The sequence below is a fragment of the Helobdella robusta genome (genome assembly GCF_000326865.2).
Source record: "Helobdella robusta unplaced genomic scaffold HELROscaffold_93, whole genome shotgun sequence".
In the NCBI taxonomy this organism is placed as follows: Eukaryota; Metazoa; Annelida; class Clitellata; order Rhynchobdellida; family Glossiphoniidae; genus Helobdella; species Helobdella robusta.
In genome coordinates, this window is record NW_008705532.1 from 216,273 (window position 1) to 237,671 (window position 21,399).

The 21,399-nt window shown below is 31.4% G+C and overlaps 2 protein-coding genes across 2 annotated transcripts; one reads left to right on the forward strand and one right to left on the reverse strand.

Moving 5' to 3' along the window:
• Positions 1-297: 297 nt before the first annotated feature.
• HELRODRAFT_153251 (hypothetical protein) lies at positions 298-543 on the forward strand (the record flags this gene model as incomplete). The annotated part of the gene is made up of 1 exon (XM_009033529.1): positions 298-543. A coding segment is annotated over one exon (246 nt), but the record flags the coding sequence as incomplete, so codon positions are not given.
• A 14,036-nt stretch (positions 544-14,579) lies between these two features.
• On the reverse strand, positions 14,580-16,405 carry HELRODRAFT_182802 (hypothetical protein; the record flags this gene model as incomplete). Its single annotated transcript, XM_009033530.1, has 4 exons — positions 14,580-14,603; positions 14,673-14,726; positions 15,667-15,836; positions 16,189-16,405. The coding sequence occupies 4 exons, from the start codon at positions 16,403-16,405 to the stop codon at positions 14,580-14,582; spliced, it is 465 nt and encodes a 154-aa protein (XP_009031778.1).
• Positions 16,406-21,399: the final 4,994 nt, after the last annotated feature.

The following is a 21,399-nucleotide window of genomic DNA, read 5'->3' on the forward strand; positions in this document are numbered from 1 at the left end:
GTGGATGATGATTTTAAAGTGAACGTTTTCTATAAACTTATCGATAGTATAATATCTGGTTTAACAGAGCGTTTCTATATGGCTAGAAATATTAACAATTCTTTCAATTTTTTGTGGTTATTTACAGAACTTGGAGAAAGTGATCTGGAAAAGAAATGTTCTAATTTCTGCAAAGAATATGACAAAGATGTCAGCAGTGACTTAATTAATGAAGTGAAATGTCTAAAATCAATTTATTCGGATACCATACAGAGTGAAAATCTTCATCCCATAAAACTGCTGAATAAAATTTATCAGTTGAAATTGGAATCTATATTTCCAAATATTGCTATTGCCTTACGAATCTTTTGTACAATTCCTGTAACTGTAGCAGAAGCTGAAAAGACATTCAGCAAGCTGAAGCAAATAAAAAGTGTGCAGCGGTCAACTATGAAACATGAACGATTGAACGGTCTTGCGACTTTGGTGATTGAACATGATTTGGCAAAGTTATTGAATTTTGATGACGTTATTAACAATTTTGCCTTAGCCAAATCAAGGAGAGTTTGTTTCTAAAACAATAAATACCGATTTGTTACATTTGGATATTTAATTTAAAAAGTAAACTTTAATGTTTTTTTTTCAAATAAAAACTGAATAAAACTATACTTTGTTTTTGTTGGCTATATCGGTCAATCTTAAGTTATAAATATTAAGGTACAAGTAGTATACGTATATGATATGCGAATTTTTTTGAATGTCATGTAACCTAAAATAAAATACTTTAGAGGTTTATCTTCCGCGGTCATCGGGGGGCCCGTCACAGTCCAGCCTAGGGGCCCGAAATTTCTGTCGGCGGGCCTGCCTTTCTATCATTAGACAGATACAATGTGCATGTCATGTTAAAAAAATTTACATTTTGAATATATATGTTTTTATTAGCCCTTTCTAACAAAATTGTTTTCAAAATTCTAAATGTGTGGCATGTTTCTCAGTCGATCAACTTCGGTGAATGATTGCCCGCCTACACGAAAAGTGACACAGGATTGTTCTATTATATTTTATTTCAAAATTATTTCTCCATTAATTGAATTACACAAAAATTAAAAAAAAAGAAAATTAAAACGACAAAAATACCATCGAAAAAATTGAATGAACTTTTAATTTGCGCAACATTTTGATTTGAAAATTGTTGATGTTCATTAGTTCTCATCAATCATGCAGAGCACTTGGCCATCGTGTTGCTGATTTTAAGGTGATTTCAACAACGCTCCTTCATTGGACAGAATATAATCAACTAAATAACTAAGTGTCCACATGTCAGTGATGATTTGCCGGTGATGGGAAAGATGATGAAGATACAAAATATGAGGAGGAGGAGGAGGATGAAGAATATGAATATGATGATGATTTACATGTGGTGATGATGATGATGATTTACCTGTGATGATGATGATGCTGATTTCCCCGTGATGATGATGATAATTTCCATATGTTGATTTCCCTGTGATGATGATGATGATGATATTTGCAACAACAACTAAAATTGAATGGCGAATGATTTCTTAGAAGAAGTGAAGAGAGGAAACTTTCCAACATGATGAGATGTTCAATTTCACGCACAAATACATTCACAAATTTAAGCTAAAAATTTTAGCCACACCACTGATGGCATCAAACGCAGATGAAAACGACGAACGCGAAGATGGTGATGATGATGAGGAAGACGACGACGACGATGATGATGATTATGAATATGATATGATAATGATGAAGAAAAAGAAGATGAATATGATGATGATGATGTTGCTTTTAGAAAAAACAATCAGTAAAATTTATGATAATAGTGTGAAGGACAATAATATAAAGAATAAGAGTCGGACTAGGGTTACAATTATCATCCAGCATTCATTGAGCCAATACGTGCAGCTGCTGAATCCCATGTTCAACGTCACGTACGACGGCATCATCATTAACATTGTAATAATCATAGAAACATTATTTCCGTTGTTATCGGCTTTAGTGCTTTTTATTTCATTTATTTATTGTCAAGTTTATTTATACTTTTCTAAAAAATAATTTACGAGTGTTACTTTAATTATGGTTGTTCATTTATTTAGGAGCAATATTTTTTTTTAATAAATATTAATTAAATATTTATTAATTAAATAAATCAAGTCTAACACACTTTTCACGTCAGGTGCCGCCAGATTAAATTTTTACAAAATATTGGCTACTTTAGTTTTTAGGAAAAAAAATTATCTTTTTTCACCGTGCATAAAATATGACCGGAATTAGTATGAGGTGTCACAGAAGAACTTTCATTCGGAAACTGTTCTTGCTATAAATACGCTCAATGTATTATTGAATAATTTAATTGAATTAAAAATAACACGTCAAATCAGAAAAAATGTTTATCGGCATTGAAGGTACGATGGGTGTGAACGAAGCTCACGCTCACATACCCATACATTCATATCATACAACTTTTATATAACTTTTACATTTTAAATAATTTTTGTTGGATTGACGATCTGCTTTGAAATTGGCAGCAGACAAACAAATTTTAAAATTAAAAATTTTTTACCTTTTCTACCTGAAATTAAAAATTTGAAACTTGTAAGATATCTGGAACAGGTATCTATGCATTTTAACTCGTTCTTACACAGCTTTTAGTATTCTATATATTCTATATACTAAAATTGATTGATGTTCCTGAGCAGAAAATCGTTTTGAACTTGAAACTATTCAATAACACATTGAGTATATTTTTTGATTCGATTTTTTACATAAAGCCGTTCTTTTTCTAACTTTTATCAAAAAAATGCTCACACGGGGGCTTAGGCGTCGTAATACTCAACAAGAAATGAATTTTTTTCTCAACTACCTGAGATTTCGCAATGGTTCATTTTGTTACATTGTGGCATAGTTTCAATAAAATAAAGTACGTTGAATGATGGGAGTTGATGGAGTGGATGCAATTGTGATTGTTCGAGTCTCATATCGTCCTAATCTCATCACCTCATCATCTGGGCCGAGGCTTTCATGCGATTAAGACTGATGTCGTCGTAGTCAGTATGGTTGGAGTGTGAGTAATTAATTAATAATCAATAAAAAAGATTGAAATTAGAATAACAATAAAAAAATAAGAAAGATAATAACGAAAACCGGTGAGAAATAAAGTTTCAAGCATTTTTTGTAGTTGGTACTCAGAAAGCCAACGATGTTGTTAATGATTGGAGGGCCTTCGAATAAATGTCATTTTGAAGAGTTGAAATGACAATATGATGACACGACCTTGATGTAATAATAATTTGATGCAGCCGGATGTGGCGTCATTTGCAGTTGATGACGTATGAGTGGTAACCATTTAAACTTACTTCATTCGACTTGATAAATTATGACGTTATGGCAGCCATTTTGAACTAAAATTTCATTTTTACTCTGCAAGTATAGAAACAGATGTTGAAATGAAGAAACTGAAATAATAGCTGTAATCGAAATAACGATGATGATGAGGATGATGATATTAATAATAGTAGCAGCAGCATAGAGTGCGACATTCAACTTCTTATTTACATTAATTGTGAAATTGAATGGGATGAAATCTTTAGAAAAAAAAAGGTCCGAAAATGCGAGCCCGCGACATCCGGTTGTTGATGTAGAGATGGTCGTGAAGTTACAATAATAAGCATCTGGTAATATATTCAATGTAACATCATATAGAAGTGCGATAAGAAAAGTAGGATTTGGGAGAAAAAAAAATACTGATGAACTAATGACAATATAATGCTCGCCATAATGAACGCTCCGATGCAACATTATGCCTTACTTTTTTATTTTATGAAACACGTTCTACAGGTAACTTTCTTTTACATAAATCTCCATAGGACGAAGTTTTTTGACATTTTGAAAGAGAAGAAATTAAATTTTATTAATTTTATTGAAGAGAAAGAGAACTGAGCAAGAAAATTATATTGCCTGCTATTTTCATGGTTTTCATGATTTTCATGGTCATTATGCCATCGCCGAGAAGTTGTGTGGCCTGTGCAAATATAGTGACATGGTAATCAACAACACATTGTTTATTGCTGGAGCGTGTCTAATTGAATTTATTGTTTGTATTTATTTTTCTTATTTTTCTTCATTTTGCAAAGTTTTTTTTTATTTTATTCATTCTTAGTGTTTGCACGTTGGAATTTTTCTGTCGTAAGAATAATAAATTTTGGTTTCATTCTTGTTTCATTTATGCGTTGCCCATGAAGATGTCATGCGTGTTTGTTGTACGCTGACGGTTCATATCTTGCTGCTGCTGCTTGTCGGTGATTTAAATGTCTGCAACTACTCCGAGATGTTGCCAACAACAACAACAACTACAATAATAATAATAATAACAATACAATTAGCAACAACAACAACTACAATAATAATAATAATACAATTAGCAACAACAACAATAATTATAATAACATCAAGACCAACAATAATAATAACAATACTTTAATAATATATGCAGTGAAAAAAGTTTAATAAAACTTCTAGAAATAAAGATGAATTGAAAAACTTAATCGCATATTATCATGTCATAGAAGTTAGATGTTGTTATTAACAACAATAATAATAAAAATAACCACAACAATAACAACAACATCACAGGTTTGGCAACGACAACAAAATTGCTAATTTAAGCCAATGCAGCACAATATGATTACCCATTACAAGTTATCATATTAAAAGTTTACCGTCTGCCACATTGATGCTGCACTGGGGGGTCCAGGGAAAATTATGTAATAACTTTTATTATGTTTTAAATCAAAAAATTAATTCAATAGCTGTGACAATTAATTCAATTAATTCCATCCATTCAGTTATGTTTCATCATCAACAACTCTACTTCGCAGTAGTTTCAAAAAGTGTTGTTTAAAGTTTTGGATTCTCTTCAGTTTCAGTTTCTATTTAGTTATACAATTTAAGTTTCATTTTTAATTTAAGTTTCAGTTCTATTTTAAGTTTCAGTTTTATTTTAAGTTTCAGTTTCATTTTAAGTTTTAGTTTTGAAGAACACTCGATTTTGTAAATAAATTAAATAAAACAATTGTTGTTGTTTACCCAAAGTTTTATGGCGTTTATGCTCCCAGGGTGGTGCAATTGTTTGCCAATTTGAATATCTAAAATATGGATGGATTTTATTAAAAACAAAACTGCTTGAAGTGCTCTGCAAATATGATGTGCTTGGTGAGATTTCGCACAAACTGTTATTTTATGAGATTTTACTTCAATCCGTTAGTGCAGTGTTCCTCAAAGTGGGCTCTATCACCCCTTGTTGGCGCCAAAGTCTCACTAGGGGGGGGTGACATGTTTGGACAAAATTTGAGATTTTTAGAAGTTTTATGTCTATGTTTTGATCATTTTTTGCTGTGATTACAAAAAACATATATTAGAACCAGTTAAAATCTTCTTCCATGCTAATCTGCCGGATACCTATCAACGTTATTGTAAATTTGTGAACAAAGCTCAAAATCTTTCAGACGCAAAAAATGTATTTGGCTACGAAAGCAAATCCCTTTGTTGTGCCCTGGATTGTGGTCAGTTGTTCAACAATTTTTGTCTGCATTTTCCATCCTCGTATTTATGCAACGTGGTTTAAGTGCTGTGACAACGCTGTTCACGAAAAAAGAAGTAACTTGGATATTAATAAACTTGGAGATTTATGACTGTTTACAGTAAATTTGTGCCTGATTAGCAGTCTTATAAAAAATCATCTATATCTCTCATCACATTAATTCATTCATGTTCAATTGTTTGTTTGTTTCAACTTGGATTTAAAAATACTTTTTTATTGTTTTTTTTTCTCAAAATTTATACAATTTTAAAATACGAAAAACGAGACTAATATATCATAGCCCACATCAACTTACTAAGAAGCTAACTTTTATTACATTTCTTTCAAATGAAATGTTTTAAAGCGAAGGGGGCACTAAATTTTTTTTTCTTCTTGAAGTAAGCGATAGAAAAAATAAGTTTGAGAACCACTGTCTGAGTGGGTCATACTAAAATACTGTTTGCGACTTGAAGAAACTTTCTACATCGTTTCCATATTATACTAATACTAAGCCACAACCTTATTTCTTAATATTATATTTATTTACTTATTGTTTTGCGGCTATTTAGCATATATTCACTTTAATTAATAAATAAAATTATAAATAAAATTATAAATTAATTATAAATTAAAAAAATAATCTTAACTAACTATTCAAAAACGTGCTGAATAATAACAACGATTTTAAACATTGACGGTGGTTGTAAAATTTATTTTACCAAAGATTATAAAAGATTTAAGTATTGACATAATTTGAGTTTGTATTTTTTCAGTTTTTCAATTTCCACTTTTTCGTTTTTAAATTAATTTCAGTTTTTTAATTCTCTTAATTTTCAATTTACCTAAATGAGTTTTTTTTAGTTTACTGATATTTCAGTTTTAGTTACAGTTAACTCAAACAACACTAGTTTCAAAGGATGGATTCTAACTTGTTGCAATAAATTAATTAAAATATTTCATAAAGATTGAAACGTGTTAGAAGAAAACCACTAGAATCTTTCTATTTAATGGAACTTTCAACATCCCAGCTACACACACTTCTCATATTCCATCGTTCCCATGCTCACCACCACATCAGACGCGGTGGCTCACAATTTATAACGGTGCATTTTTGCAACATTATCGTGGATGACAAAAGTGAAGCAAGGTTCAACTAATAAAAAAAACTGATTTTGATATAATGATATTTCTTCTTTTCTCAAAAAATTGTAAAAAAAACTTTTTAAACAATTAGACACATGCTTCTGTGCTTAAGTAGAACTTTTTTAAAGCAAAGAAAACTTTCATCCGTATGAAAAAATATAAACATTTTTATCTTTTATCCAGGGAAAAGCAACTTTGTACCTGTGTTCATAGCTTTCAATATTTCCATACCAAACGAGTACATACAAACAATGCCACGTTTGTACGAGCACACACCACAACCTACACAAATATTCCACCCTCCTACACGAATCTTGCACTGCCCACACTAATCACATACCTGATTTAATTATTGACTTCATTGACGTTTGACTTTTTTTTAAATAACCTGGAGGTAGCCACTAACAGATGACTCAAACATACAACATTTAAATCCTCTGTTAAGAAAAGGGTTGAAGCACAATTAATTGAAATTACTCTATTTAGATTGCATTTGAAATTGTTTCTAAATATTTAAAAATAAAAAAAAGAACGAACACACTTGTTCACATTTTTTATTTTAAATTCAGTTAGAAAAAATTCATTTAAATAATATTAACAAACATTTCAAAAAATTTCATCAAATTGATGCATGTTTGATATGTAATATTTAATTCAGAAAGAAGAAGATTCGTATAACAAAACAAAAACCCTCCTATCTTCTTGATTGAAGCCTAAACTGAAGCAGACGTTTATAAAACGTTGCAAGGATTAGTAATCTTCGAATCATAGAGGCATCCATTCATTTGTTCCTTTTTCGTTTGTTAATTTGTTTATTCGCTTGATTACATATCTGCTGGTTCGTTTATATTTGATCCTCACTATTTCTGCTGTATATTTCTGCATTCGTTTGTGAATTCATTCATTCACCCATTGGTTCATTCACTCATTCATTTTGACACTCATTAATTCATTTACTCAATTATTCACTCATACATTCATTCATTAAATCAAACACTCCTTCATTAATTCATCAATCGATCGGTCCATTCCTTCATGACTTGTCTTTTTGTTCGTTCAAAATATCGAAATTATTGGCTGCTTTCAATCATTGTGTCATTGTGTTCATGTTTTCAACACTCCATAAAGTCGGTGATGATTTTTGAAGCTCCGCTCGTTTCACCATAAAAATCGTTCCATCTTTTTTAATCCATCAAAATGATGTTTCTTTCTTATCAAACGATCTATTTTCTAGTTTATCTATTTTTAAACTTTTTTTTATTAAACATTTCACAGGTATGTTCTAACTTGCAATGACATGTGTATGAAATATAAAAATGATATAAAGAAAAATTCTTATAAATACTTAAATTATAAAAATTCTATAAACCAAACGAATTATGTAAAACAGATGAACTCATAGATCCGCCTCAGACTGCGTAACGTGGTCTCAGTATGAAAATGCGACGAAATGTTTCCACTGGATCTCTGCACACTGAACAGCGGCCAATGCAACCCAACCATGCATGCCACAGCTTCTTATTATAATCAGGTTTCAAAAATAATAATCCTTCTGCTTATGCAAAAAAAGAACCTCTTGAAAAACTGTTTCTCATACGAGTTGCACCGAATTGCATTGACTGGAAAAATTATTAAATGAAGAAATCGTATGATTATAAACATTAATTAATAGTACAAACAAATTAAAACAATATCATTTGTGCATTTATTTTCTACACAAAATGTGCAACAAGGATAACCAATACTTAGATACGAAAGAAGCAAAAGTTTGAAAATAAAGGAGAAAAATACAAAATACATGAAAACTGTGATTACTAAGCTTTGGTATCAGAAACTTAGAAAGGATTGTAAAGAACCTCCAACAAACTGGGTCAGATACAACAACATGATAAATTGAACATTAATCTGGAAAAACAACGTTGACACGAAATTAAAATAGCACTAAAATGAAGTTAACAGATCGAACATGTAAATGAATTTTACATACTCAAAAATAGAAGTACTGATAGCACAACTTCAAGGATAGCAATGGCAAGAAAAAAAATTAACAGAAAAACTATCCAAAATTCTAAAAATAAGTTATTGAAAATCATGATCCGGAGTTTAATTATTATTTTTAAACTTGAATCCCCCCAAAAAATATGAAAAAATTGAAGTATTTGAAACATGGATCTCGAGATGAATGAAAAAGATCAGTTGGACTTAATATTTTACATGTATAGAAATCATATAAATTAAAAAAAATGATTTTCCGTTTCATAAAAAAAAGAATTCCTATTCAAAAGTATCAAAAAACATATGGAAGACTAAGGGAATGGTATTGGACTGGATGAAAGGTGAAGAAACTTGGAGTATGTTAAAACAAAAAATCAAAGCAGAGTCTGCTCCTACGTTGAAACTTAATGAATGAATGTCAGCAAAATCAAAATCAAATGAGTCAAAATCAAAAAAATTAAAATGGAAATAATGATCATGACTATTGCTTTTTATTATAAAAACTTTATTATTTTAAAGGTTTCTCATATTAAATAACATTCTAGGCTTGTTGGTGAGCTATTTTTCCACCGGGTTAATAGTTTGTTGGAAGTTTTATTAATTAGGTTCATATTTTGTTCGGTAGGCTGGCTGATGTGGTAGGTTTAGTTTGATGAAGTGATTGTCTGGCAATTATTATTTTTATTATCATTGGTATTTATGAAACACCAATTATAATTTAGATATTTCATTGGCGCTCAATATCTTCAGGCGGTTTAGCAATGATCATCAAAAAGGTAGGTTTTAAGTCGTTTCTTAAACTCTACCAGCGTTAGTCCATTCTGCCGAAGATTGTCAGGTAAACTGTTCTAAAGCATAGGATCAGCCACTTCAAAATCTCTGTCAGCCACCCTTCATCTGGTACACCTGATGTGAAGCATGTTAGGGAATGATGATCTTAGCTCTTCATAACAATGATGAGAGGAAATCTTGTTATAATTTTTTGGCCAGGTAATCTGGTGCAAAACTATTCAGACATTTAAAAACCAAAACTCCTAATTAAGAACAGAATTCTTATTTTATCGCAGCCAGTGCAGCGATCGTAATATGGGAGAAACATGATAGAATTTTCTTCCCCCAGCATTGCCGCTTTGCCATTTTGTTTTGAATAATCTGTAGTTTGTTTAGCTGTTTAGCAGAAACTGTTACAGTAGTCTAACTTGGCTGTAATGAATGCCTATACTAATAACGTTGTTCCATTTTTGTCAAAACAAATTTGAAGCAGCGTCAAAAAATTCTATTTCTTTTCCTTTTCCACCCAAATTAGTTGAATTTTTGTCTATTCGTGACACACAAGCAAAAACTGAGTTTCGTCTGATTGAGTTTGAATCTGTTTCTTCCCATCCATCTATCTCATCCATCCATCCATCCATCCATTCATCCATCTATCCATCCATCCATCCATCCATCCATCCATCCATCCATCTATCCACCCATCCACCCACCCATCCAGCCATCCATCCATCCATCCATCAACCTCTTGAATACATCAACAAGTTACACCAAATCGTTTGTAAATTAGTCAAGTCTAATTAACCTCAAAATGAAATCAAATTACCATTAAAATTTTATAAAAAAAATTGAACAATTCCCTAAATAACATCAAAAAAATGATTTTTTATTCACATCAAATATCACAAAAAAAAACTGAAAATGGAAGCGAAACAAAGGAACAACGGCAGGGAATAAATAGCCAGAAAAATGTAGAGCGCGCTCGTCACGTTAGTTAAGAGCGATAAATTTGCCGTCCCAATAATTAGACGCATGTATCATTTCTCTCCTCAGCTAATTTAGGGCGCCTGGCACTAACATGTAATTTGTATTGCACACGTACCGCCCGCTCAGCTGACTTGTTTATTAGATTAGTCCGCAAGATGAGTTAAGTTTGGCCAGAGACTATCATCATCGTCGTCGTCGTCGTCTTCATCATCATCCTCATCCTCATCATCATCATCATCATCATCATCCTCATCATCATCATCATCATCATCATCATCATCATCTTCTTCATCATCATCATCCTCATCATCATCATCATCATCATCATCATCATCTTCTTCATCATCATCATCATCATTATCCTACTACTACTACTACCTACTACTACTACTACTACTACCTACTACTACTACTACTACTACTACTACTACTACTACTACTACTACTATTACTACTACTACTACTGCTGCCGCTGCTGCTGCTGATGATGAGGATGATGATGATAATGATGATGTGATGACGATGATAGTAATAATAGTAATGATGATGATAATAATATAATAATAATAATTATTAACATCATTAACATTGACTTTTTTAATTTATTTTGTGTCAGGCTGTTTTTAAACTCAGTATCAAATACCAGTCATCTTAAAACATCACCATCATCGTTAAAAAAAGAATTTTTAAGTGTGCGTGTGTGTGTTGTGTGTGTGTGCGAGTGTGTGTTGTGTGTGTGTGCGAGTGTGTGTGTCAGGTTCTTTGTGAACTTGTGTTGAAAAATCATTAATATTTTTACAATTAATTTGTAGCTAAAAATTTAACTTGAAACGCAATGTTTAAAAATTGAAAATCGAATGCCATCAATATTTCGCGGAAGGAAGAGGAGCTCTGTGGAGAGTTTTAAAAAATGAATTGTCCAATCAGAATTTACTGATTGTGTCATTACTTAAAGCCCCCTACCCATAACGCTTCATTGATGATTCAAAAAAGCCTGCCTCATCAAAATAATATTCCGACAATTTAAGGAAATAATTTTGAGGCGTCAGTAAGTTAACAACAATAATTAATTTTTCAGTGATTACGGATGGATATTTTCCTCAGAAACCCCTGCTGCTGTTGCTGTGATTGAGTTCCGCTTAATCATTTAATCATTTATTTATTTATTAAATTATTTATTTAATTAATTATTTTTTTATTTAATTATTTATTTATTTATGTATTCGTATGCACGTGTCTCTGTTTTAATTTGTTTGAGATTACTCTAATTAAAAGTAATGATGACGACGATGATGATGATGATAATAATAATGATGATGATAACGATATTATTAATTTTAAAGACGATGATGATGATTATGGTGGCGATGATGACGATGATGTGTCAGCAATATGCCAGCATCAACGATTGCAACAGTGATGATGGTGACAATGAGTCGCATGGTGAACTCAACAATATTTATTCTTCGCGAAATTTTAATTCATTTGAGCAGTAAATTTCAGCAAGGAGAAACATTTATTTCATTTCAATTTTGCATCAATCCTTCAATTATTTCATAATTAAATTATTATGAATAAAATTATCTAAGTGAAGTGTCTTAAAGATTTTTTTGTATTTTTATAACTTAAATTATTTTTTTAATAATTTATTTTTCTTTTTAAATAATTTGCTAGCAACTTCCATGAGAGCAATTAAGAGTTTCTCACTGTTTCCACCTCATCGACTCACGATACGCCATCCAAATTGAGTTAGCTGGAAGGTAAACCAATTTTTAAAGCGTTCAATTCCTTTTAACTCAATATACTTTCTCTCTAAATGTTCTCAACTTACTGCTTCTCATTTCATGAGTTTGTAATTAGTTGCTCTGTCGCCAGTCAGCACGTACTAGCGCAAATATGTAACAACACATCGACGTCTCGAGACAAATAAGCAACAACACATCAACGTCTCGAGACAAATAATTGGGCTTAATAAAACATCACAGCTCTCAAGAAATTCGCTACTTTTCAGCAACACTCAACACGTTAAAAACATCAGCAGCTTTCCTGGACAAAAACAAATTATTTTCTGCCAACCTCAGTTGTTGGACTTTTATTATTTTTGTTTTTGCATCAGCAAGTTGACATAAAAAAATTGATAGCAACGTTTATTTAGGAAAGGTCCTGTTGTTTTTAAAAGTTTGAAAACAAACTTGAGAAGATGTAAAGTTAATTCGCAGATAAAAAAAAACCTAGAACATCAATACAAAAACCAATGTCAGCAACCCATGGCATCAAGGAAACTAGTTAGGTGGCATTAAACAGCTGTGACAGGACGAATATCAGATCGATATTAAGCATTGTTGCTCTATCTCCATTCTTGAAAAGCTATTTTTTTTAGCCAAGTGCTATACGCCAACGTTAATATTATCAAAATAAATTAATGTCATCGTCACATGACTATATTATCGAGACACATTAATGTTACTTTCTTCATAGGCCCAAAGCCTGTTTTACATTTAATGTTATGGGAATGTTTCGTGATGCAGTAAATAATTACATTGAAAGCACTAGCTTCCTTATTGCGATGGCGTCTCTTTCAACCAGTTTTTAAAAAGTGCTCTATAATATTTTCCATTCCAATCTTCCATATTTTTTTATTTTATTCAACGTTTTCAAGCAGCAACAACATTTGCTGTTCAATAAAATAGAAATTGATTTTTAAACAATTTTAATTTGTTCATCAAGACAATTTATTCCTTTGTGACATTTGTGAGAAGCACATAAATAATTTATTAAATGGATGTTTGTTAGGTAGAAGATATTTATTTGTTGCTGAGAATTTTTCATCAACATTCGTGCCAGATTTCACTGAACAACCAAACCACAAAATGAATTATAGCAACTGGTCGGTGAAATATTTCGCATTTTGGTCCCTACCATCCATGAAATGCCGACTGAAAGCAAACAGGTTGAAAACATGGACGTCAAAGAAGCTGCGTGACAAACACACGTGCATAACGACAAACACATGTGTACAGTTTTGAAAGAATGGCATTTTGCTTCGAAAAATTTTTCTCAGGGTCGGTCGCTGAAATTTTTACAACATTTTAAATTTTATTTTAATATAGAAATGTTTAGGTTTTCCGATTTGAAAGGTTTCAATTAAAATTAAGTGAAGATTTAAAATTACAAACGTCATATGCTTTATTTAAACATTCAAACTTGTTATTTGCTGTAAGATTTCTTTTTTGCATTTTATTCGCTTGATTTTCATTTCTGTTTCTATTCTTTGTTGAAATTATTTTTACAATGATCCGGTTATATTTGGTGTTTTTTTTTATTCTGCCAACATTTGTTTCTGCATTTTCAAGTTTTTGTTTGACTTTGTTTTCCTTATTAATCCACCTTCTCGGGTGTCGTGTTTTTCTTTCACGTGTCAGAAATGTGAACACGTCGGCAACTTTTGTTTGTTTTTGTTCAATTTTTCTGAATAATAATTATCATATCAATCATTTTTCATTGAACTATTTTTGTTGAATTTAACCAGTTGTATTATTGTGAATATTTTTAAAACTAGACTGTTTGGGTTTAATGTGAATGTTAAAATAAACTTCTTCAACATAACGACACTTGAACTAGTCAGTCATCATAATACTTCAACTTCGTCATGAGATGGATGGGAGGTCTGACATAGAACTGAGTGAGGAAAGATGGTGAGCAAGTAGGTTTCTGCGTGCCAAAAAAAAACAATAAAATTGCAGTTGTAACAAATTGCACAAATTTAAAAATTAACCAACATAAATTTTAAAATTAACCAGCACAAATTTAAAAAATTCAACAGAAATAAAAAAATCGAACTAAGACCTCTTAGCTGACAAAAGATAATGTAATTTGAAATTAATCAACAAAAGAAAATAAAGTTGATAGCATCAAGTTTCTGTGGCTTTAATTTTTTTTTCATTCTTCAAATTACATTGATAAACTGTATAAACTTTTCATCACATTTGTGAATTTCAAAACGTATGTAATTATATAATTTGCGAGTTTCAAAAATACAAGTCTCAAGTTAGGTGGATAAAATGTATCCATAAATTTCACATACATTTTAATATAAATATTATTATGTAGTTGGGTGCAGTCGACCCTGTGTTATGTGAACGGTGTGTGTGTGTGTGTGACGGTTTTCTGCTCGTAACGTGTTTTCCGAACGAACTTCATAGGTTTGAGTTTCGATCCTGTCTTGGGGAAATTCTTGAAACTCGCCTGACTTAAAGTTTATTTGTTTGAAATGTTCGTGTATTGCAGATAATTATTTAATAGGCAATCATAGTCGGGAACATGTTTGTTGGTTTCCAATACAAATGATAAATTGAATCAAAATCTTAATTATACACGTAAGTTATTGAACGTAAGAATAAAATAGAATGAACCGTTAATTTCTAAGCCCTGCGTGCTAAGTATTAACGTATGTTTTAAGTGTAAGTCCTAAAATAAAAGCCAAGTGTTCGAACATAACGATAGTGTTTGCAAAGCGTTCTAGCAGCCTATTGAAAGGGTGCTCCTGAAAACGTAGTTCGTGTTGTTCTATCTTGCATTCCGCAGCGCTTGCTCGTCTGCAGCTCGTGACATTCGATGCCAAAGTTTAAATTCTTATGCTAAATGCATCTAGCCATAAACTACTTTAGAAGTTAACATTATCATTACTTAATTATTTTCTATCTTAACTTATGACTTACATAATATCCCTCACTTTAAAACTTTTAATTTGTTCTCAAATTAGCCCAAAAAGAAAAATGATCTTGAGTTAGTGTAAAAAAATAAAACACGTAAAATGCTAAAGCAAAATGAAAATGTAGATGCGAGCACAAATGAAAGGGTATGCTCTCTAAATGCAAACGCATGTGTTGTATTAAATGTAAATCTAAACCAATAGAAAAAATTTTGCTCCCCGAATTAATCAAAATAAATAGATATAAAATATAGATATATAATTAGTAGAATCAACGCTAAAAAATGCAATAAAATTAACTGTCAAATTATTTATATTTTCAAAGCAAAAGTGAATGAATTACAAACAATGTGGCAAGTTAAAACGATAAAAATAATTGTTGTTAATTAAAGAAACAAGTAGTAATTGAAAGTGAGAAAAAGAAAACTTTTAATAAAAAAAATGATAGTTTGGAGAGGATAGGGTGGCGTGAAGAGACTTCAGAGCGTCCGATGTATGGTCGCAACTCCATCCTACGCTTCAATCTGCGGTCGGCTGTCGTTTCCACGTCCGGCGACTTTGGCAGTTGCTGTCCATGAAACCAGTTGTCTATTGCCTCTGCATGAAGAATTTTTTCCGATTGCGTGCGTTTTTTTCCAGCTGCTTGACCTGCTGAGGTGTGGAAGGTGGAATGTTACATTGGTAAACACCGATGGTGTCGGGACGTGTAAGTTTCGGAGGGGATCGGTTCTGTGGGGTCTGGAATTTTTCTAGCGATAGTTTTTCCGCAAAGTTATTAGCGATCGGACAGTTAAGAAGGTCGAATGGAAGAGGTGTCGGTGGTAGAGCAATGTAGTGAGGTAATTGATAAAAATAATCTGTAAATTCTATTGTTTATTTTCAATGCTTTCCATTGTTCGTCAAAAATTTTTCTTTCAAGACTTAAGTGGAAAAGTTCGATTGATCTCGCGAGAGTATAAGGACGAACTAAAAAAAGGGTTGGGTAGATGGATGGACAAACCAGCAGTAAATAATTGAAAGAATCTTGGTAGATTATTAATTTCTAACCTGTGTGGTGAAACTTGTATCGGTATCGGGAAGGAAATGATATCATACAATATGAATTTCGTGACGTATGTTGTCAAAGGGATGTGAATGAAGAAATATAAATCAGAATCAACGCGTGTCGTTGTTGCCGATTCTGGAAATCTGCCGATGTCGATATTCAGAATCTGCATGTTGAAACTCAAAATTGTTAAATCTTTGGAAACGTTTGTTAAAAATTCACGCAACTGAGTTGATGGAACAAAATAAATACCAGGATAACCTTTTTTGTATGCTGCCTGTATTTGCCGGTTGTAAAATTTATTAATTATAATTATTATTATTATTTATTATTATTTATTATTATTATTATTATTTGTAAAATGGTTGATAGCTATGAAATCTTCATTGTTTTTCATTAAAAGAGATTGTCCATTTTTGTTAGTCTTCATGTTAGATTCGAAAAACTTTTTCGTTAGTTATAGTCTTCTTCTGTGGAAGTGCCAAATAAAAATGTGCTCAGTTTACCGACTGCATTAGCTAGGCCACGTTTAAGACGAGGAGTTGGTAAAGACTTTTTATCAGGTAGTATAAAACTAAATTTACTAGCAAAGTTTAACTACTGCTTATGGTATAATTCAAAAATAGAATTCAAAGATTGAACAAATTGAGCAGTTAAATTTGTAGTTTGAGATTTGGTATCCGCGCCAGTTCAATGGATTTAACTACCGCCGGTGATTGGGTTATATGAGTGGCAGTGTGAAATTTCACTCCGTGTTCCAAATATTCCACATCAGGGTATGCTGCGATGCTTGCGACAAATGACTAAAAGTTGATAGCAATCGAGGATCTGTAAAATATATTTGCTGCTTGTTTTGATCGTGTTGCCTGAAGGAGATATAACTTATCCTCAAGGATTGTATTGTATACTGATCTGCTGTTTCGAAAAGTTTCTTCCTCTGCTTATCGTCATCTGGAAGATTTTTGATAAGATAATCAATAATATTACTGAAATTATGATCTTGTTTTTAATCTTGCATGATATCTGTAGAAGAGATGTGAAACTGGATGGTGTTGACTGTCTTCTTCCTTGTTTCCAGTGTTGTCGTCTGAACTGCTGGTGTCATCTGAGTTGATAATCAACAACATATTTTCAAAATTTTCAAAGTGTGTGTCTGCATCTTCAGTCTGTTGACAGGGCATCTGTACTCTTGACAGTGTATTTGCTGCGATGTTCTGTTTACTTCTAACATGTGCAATATCATATGAAAAATTTTGCATAAATGTTGCCCATCTAAGTAGTCTGCCTTTTTGAAAATTTTAAAGTATTAATAAATTTTTAAAAAATGTGATCTCACTGTAGAATGATTCTTTTTAAAATAATTAAAATGTGGTCTGCACCTTTCTAAAACTGTTAGACATTCCAATTCTGTTACTGTCCAGATATTCTCTGCTTGTTTCAACGTACAATCTTCAAATGCGTCTAATCATACCTTTGTAAAATATGTGATATAGCAACTGTGGACGCATGTGTGTTTAAAATAAATGGTTTGGTTGTGTCAAGATATTTCAGGGTTGGAGTTTGCGAAATCATCTTTCAACTCTTCGAATGCTGACTGACAATCTCTTGTCAATTCAAATGTTTGATCTTTTTCTTGTAAATTAAATAGCGGTGCTGCAATGCTAAAAAAATTATGAATAAGACGTCTATAAAATTGTGCTAAGCCAATGAATGAACATTACGATTTTAAGTTTGTTGGTACAGGAAAATTTTTGATCAATTTAATTTTATTAGGATCTGTTTCTAAACCTTCATCTGGGATCTAATAACCTAAATATAACACTCTTTTGCAAATCGGCATTTTTCGGATGTAGTTTTAGATTGACGTTACGGAAACGTTAAAATATTTCACTAAGATTCTTGTCGTGATCTTTCATCTGATTTGAAAAACAAATGATGTCATCTACGTACACTAAACATGTGATGTCAATCAAACGTTTCAAAACTGATTGAGTTAACAATTGAAATAAAAAACCCAGTTTATGTTCCACAGTTTAAACCTTTTGGTTTGTTTTCTTTTTGTTTGTGTTATGTTCTGGTAAATAAAAAGTATTTTTGATTTTGATTTTTATTATCATATTAAGGCCTAATTATGGACGCTTATGATAGCACTCACAATAACTTTTAAACAGGGACTCCGCAAGTGTGATAAGCATGCAGGTTTGTGTGGCGGACGGAGATACGAGCCAGAACAAAGAACCCTGACAAGCTTCATCAATGACACACACTCGATAAGTTGCTCGGTAAGTTACTAGTAAAAATCTTCAACGTCATAAAAATGCAGTTTAATTTCCACACTAGAAATCAGAATAAAATGTTTTCGTTACTAACTTTTTATACTGCTGCTCAATTACTATCTCAACCCAGAACTAAAGTTACTGTTTACCGTGCATAATTCTATGTAAATTTTAATTTTTTGTTATGGATTGGTCAAGGCGATACCATGCACTTAACATTAAATTTTTTTTTTCATACCACATCTTCTGTTTTTTTATACTGTTCTTTTAGCAAAAACATTCCAACTTTATATTTTTGTTACCCAACATTTCATCACGCTTATCATTTTCATGTCTTAATAACGTTAATATGAAGTAATGTTGTATGTTCATTTGTCATCGTTGTGGTGCTGGCTGTCATCGTCCTTTCTAGCATTCTGTGCTGCAACATCCGAATAATAATAATGCATAACTATTGCATTCTGATTACGAAGAGCTCAACGTACATTCGAGCAAGGTTTCCAGTAACCTATACAAATTATGATATTCATTACAGTAATAATATAATATTTATATTCAAATAATATTTGAATAATATAAACAAAAACAATTATAAAAATAAATAATATATATAAGAGCAGAAAATAATAAATAAATGATGAGAAATATATGAAATAATCAAATCCCACATATAAAATACAAGCGACGTAAACATCGCGTAGTCCTTATAACGCCGATGCGGATGCAGATGAATCAAAATTATGCCACCATTAGCGATATTGGAATAAAAATCTGACTGATAAATTTGTTAAAAATAAATAAAAAGACGAAAAATTGGAATCGTATAACTTCGGTGTGGCGTGAGTTGTGATTAAAAACATTTAAACAGGGTTTCCTATTGGTTGTACATCGTCTTATTTATTATTACTCACATTTCGACTGGAATAACAAAATTTGTTTTAATGGATATAGTTTAATATAAAAATAATAATAGTAATAAAATAAATAATAATATAATAATAAAAACGTTCAGAATGTTGTTGACAAGAATGTTGATGACGATGCAAATGTTTGTTGCCTGTGACACAATGGAAACATCACATCTCATGTGCTCACTTCTTTCAACGTTTTGCATGTTGTTCTTGAGTTGTAGATTGTTTTGTGTGTGTATGTTGTACGCTATGTTGGTACGTTGTGTGTATGTGTGTGTTTGTTGTTTTCATTATGTTGGTACGTTGTGTGTATTATTACACATTAAATTATGAACGTTATTGAAACTACGTTCTTGTTGTGACTGGATTTGTTTCTGAGATGTTTGAAAATGTTTTCTCATGCTGTTCAACGTTCACTAATGTTGAACTGTTTTGGGTAAGTTTTCCCCCCTCTAAATTTTCATCCCTATAAAAATATGCAGCGGAATAACATTTGATGTTCAACTGTTGCCTCACATAAGTTGGACGGCATGGTAATATAATTGTTAGAGGCACTTGAACCTGTTTTGGGTCGAAGCCTTTCTTTAATGAATAGTTTTTTTAGGGTGATATTTAATTCAACAAAAGTTTGTGTAAATTTCAACTAAAAATTGTTAGAGTTCTGCTTCTCACAAAAGCAAATGAATGCTGTATAAAAATTTAAAAAAAAGAAAAATACCGAATAAGCCGAAAAATGTCACCTACGTTTTTTTTATAAAAACAACTCCCACTAAAAAAACTTTTAGGTAAAGCCACCGTCTATATTTATTGCATGCAACGTGGAGGATGCATGTTTTTTAGGGGGTGCATGATTTCAGGAGGGAGTGCATGATTTCAAGAGGGAGTGCATGGTTTCTGAGGAGTGCATGGTTGCAGGTGGTGCATGGTTTCAGGTGTTATCACGTACGCTGGGAGTGGACATCTCTAAATATTGGAAAAGACTTTAATAAACCCCTTGAAGTGGTTTTTCTATTTTTGTCTTGTACTTTATGCTTTTTTCTAGTAATGGTGTTTTAAATTAATCATTTTAACATCATTCCTTCACGAAAATTAATTTGTTGTATATAATGGTAGCAGATTGTGTGCCATTGTGTAAATTTTTTCAGAATTTCGTATGTTACCGAAATGAAGGAGGTGTTAATGCAGTTCCTCGCTAACAAATTTTAGAACACAATGGCTGTCATAGATTTTTGTTTTTATATTAATTTATATTTCTTACAAAAAAATTTACCAAATTTTTAATTATATGAATTTATTACAAATGATGATTGAAATTATTAAAATGTAATTTAATTTTGAATATAGCCTAAATCAAAATTATTGACATATTAGTTTATGAACGATTTCTTAAATCAGCATTATTAAAAATAATACAAACTATTAAAAGTCTAAAAATCATGGTGAAAATATTCATAGAAAAAGATATTAATTTGCCGAAAGTCTCAATGAAGCAATCTAAGTAAAGAAATCTTTCAAATACATTTTATAAAAATTTGTGGCGCAATAATTTATGTTTCAAGACAACTCTCGAAATAGAGATTGAATGTTTTCGCCGGACAGAATATAGTACCATTTCCTGTGGGTTTTTTCAGTTCACTTCTCCACCAGAGATGTTCTTTAAAAATTTTACATCTCCTCATGAAGCTTCATCTCATATCACGAACCATTTTTAAAAATATATAAACTAATTAGGAACAATTTATTGTTAATAATTTTGCATAATTCATAACATGATCATCATTTTTTGCCCAACTACTCATATATACAACATTACTTGACGATCATTTTACTTCAAACATATGTTGATTTATTCAATTCTTTTTGTTAATTGCCCCTAAAGCCATTCTTCGTAAACATAACATGCCCAAAATAAATTAAAAATAAAATAATGATGAGAAACATTTAATAGGAAAAATTAATTTGAGTGAAAAATATATCTC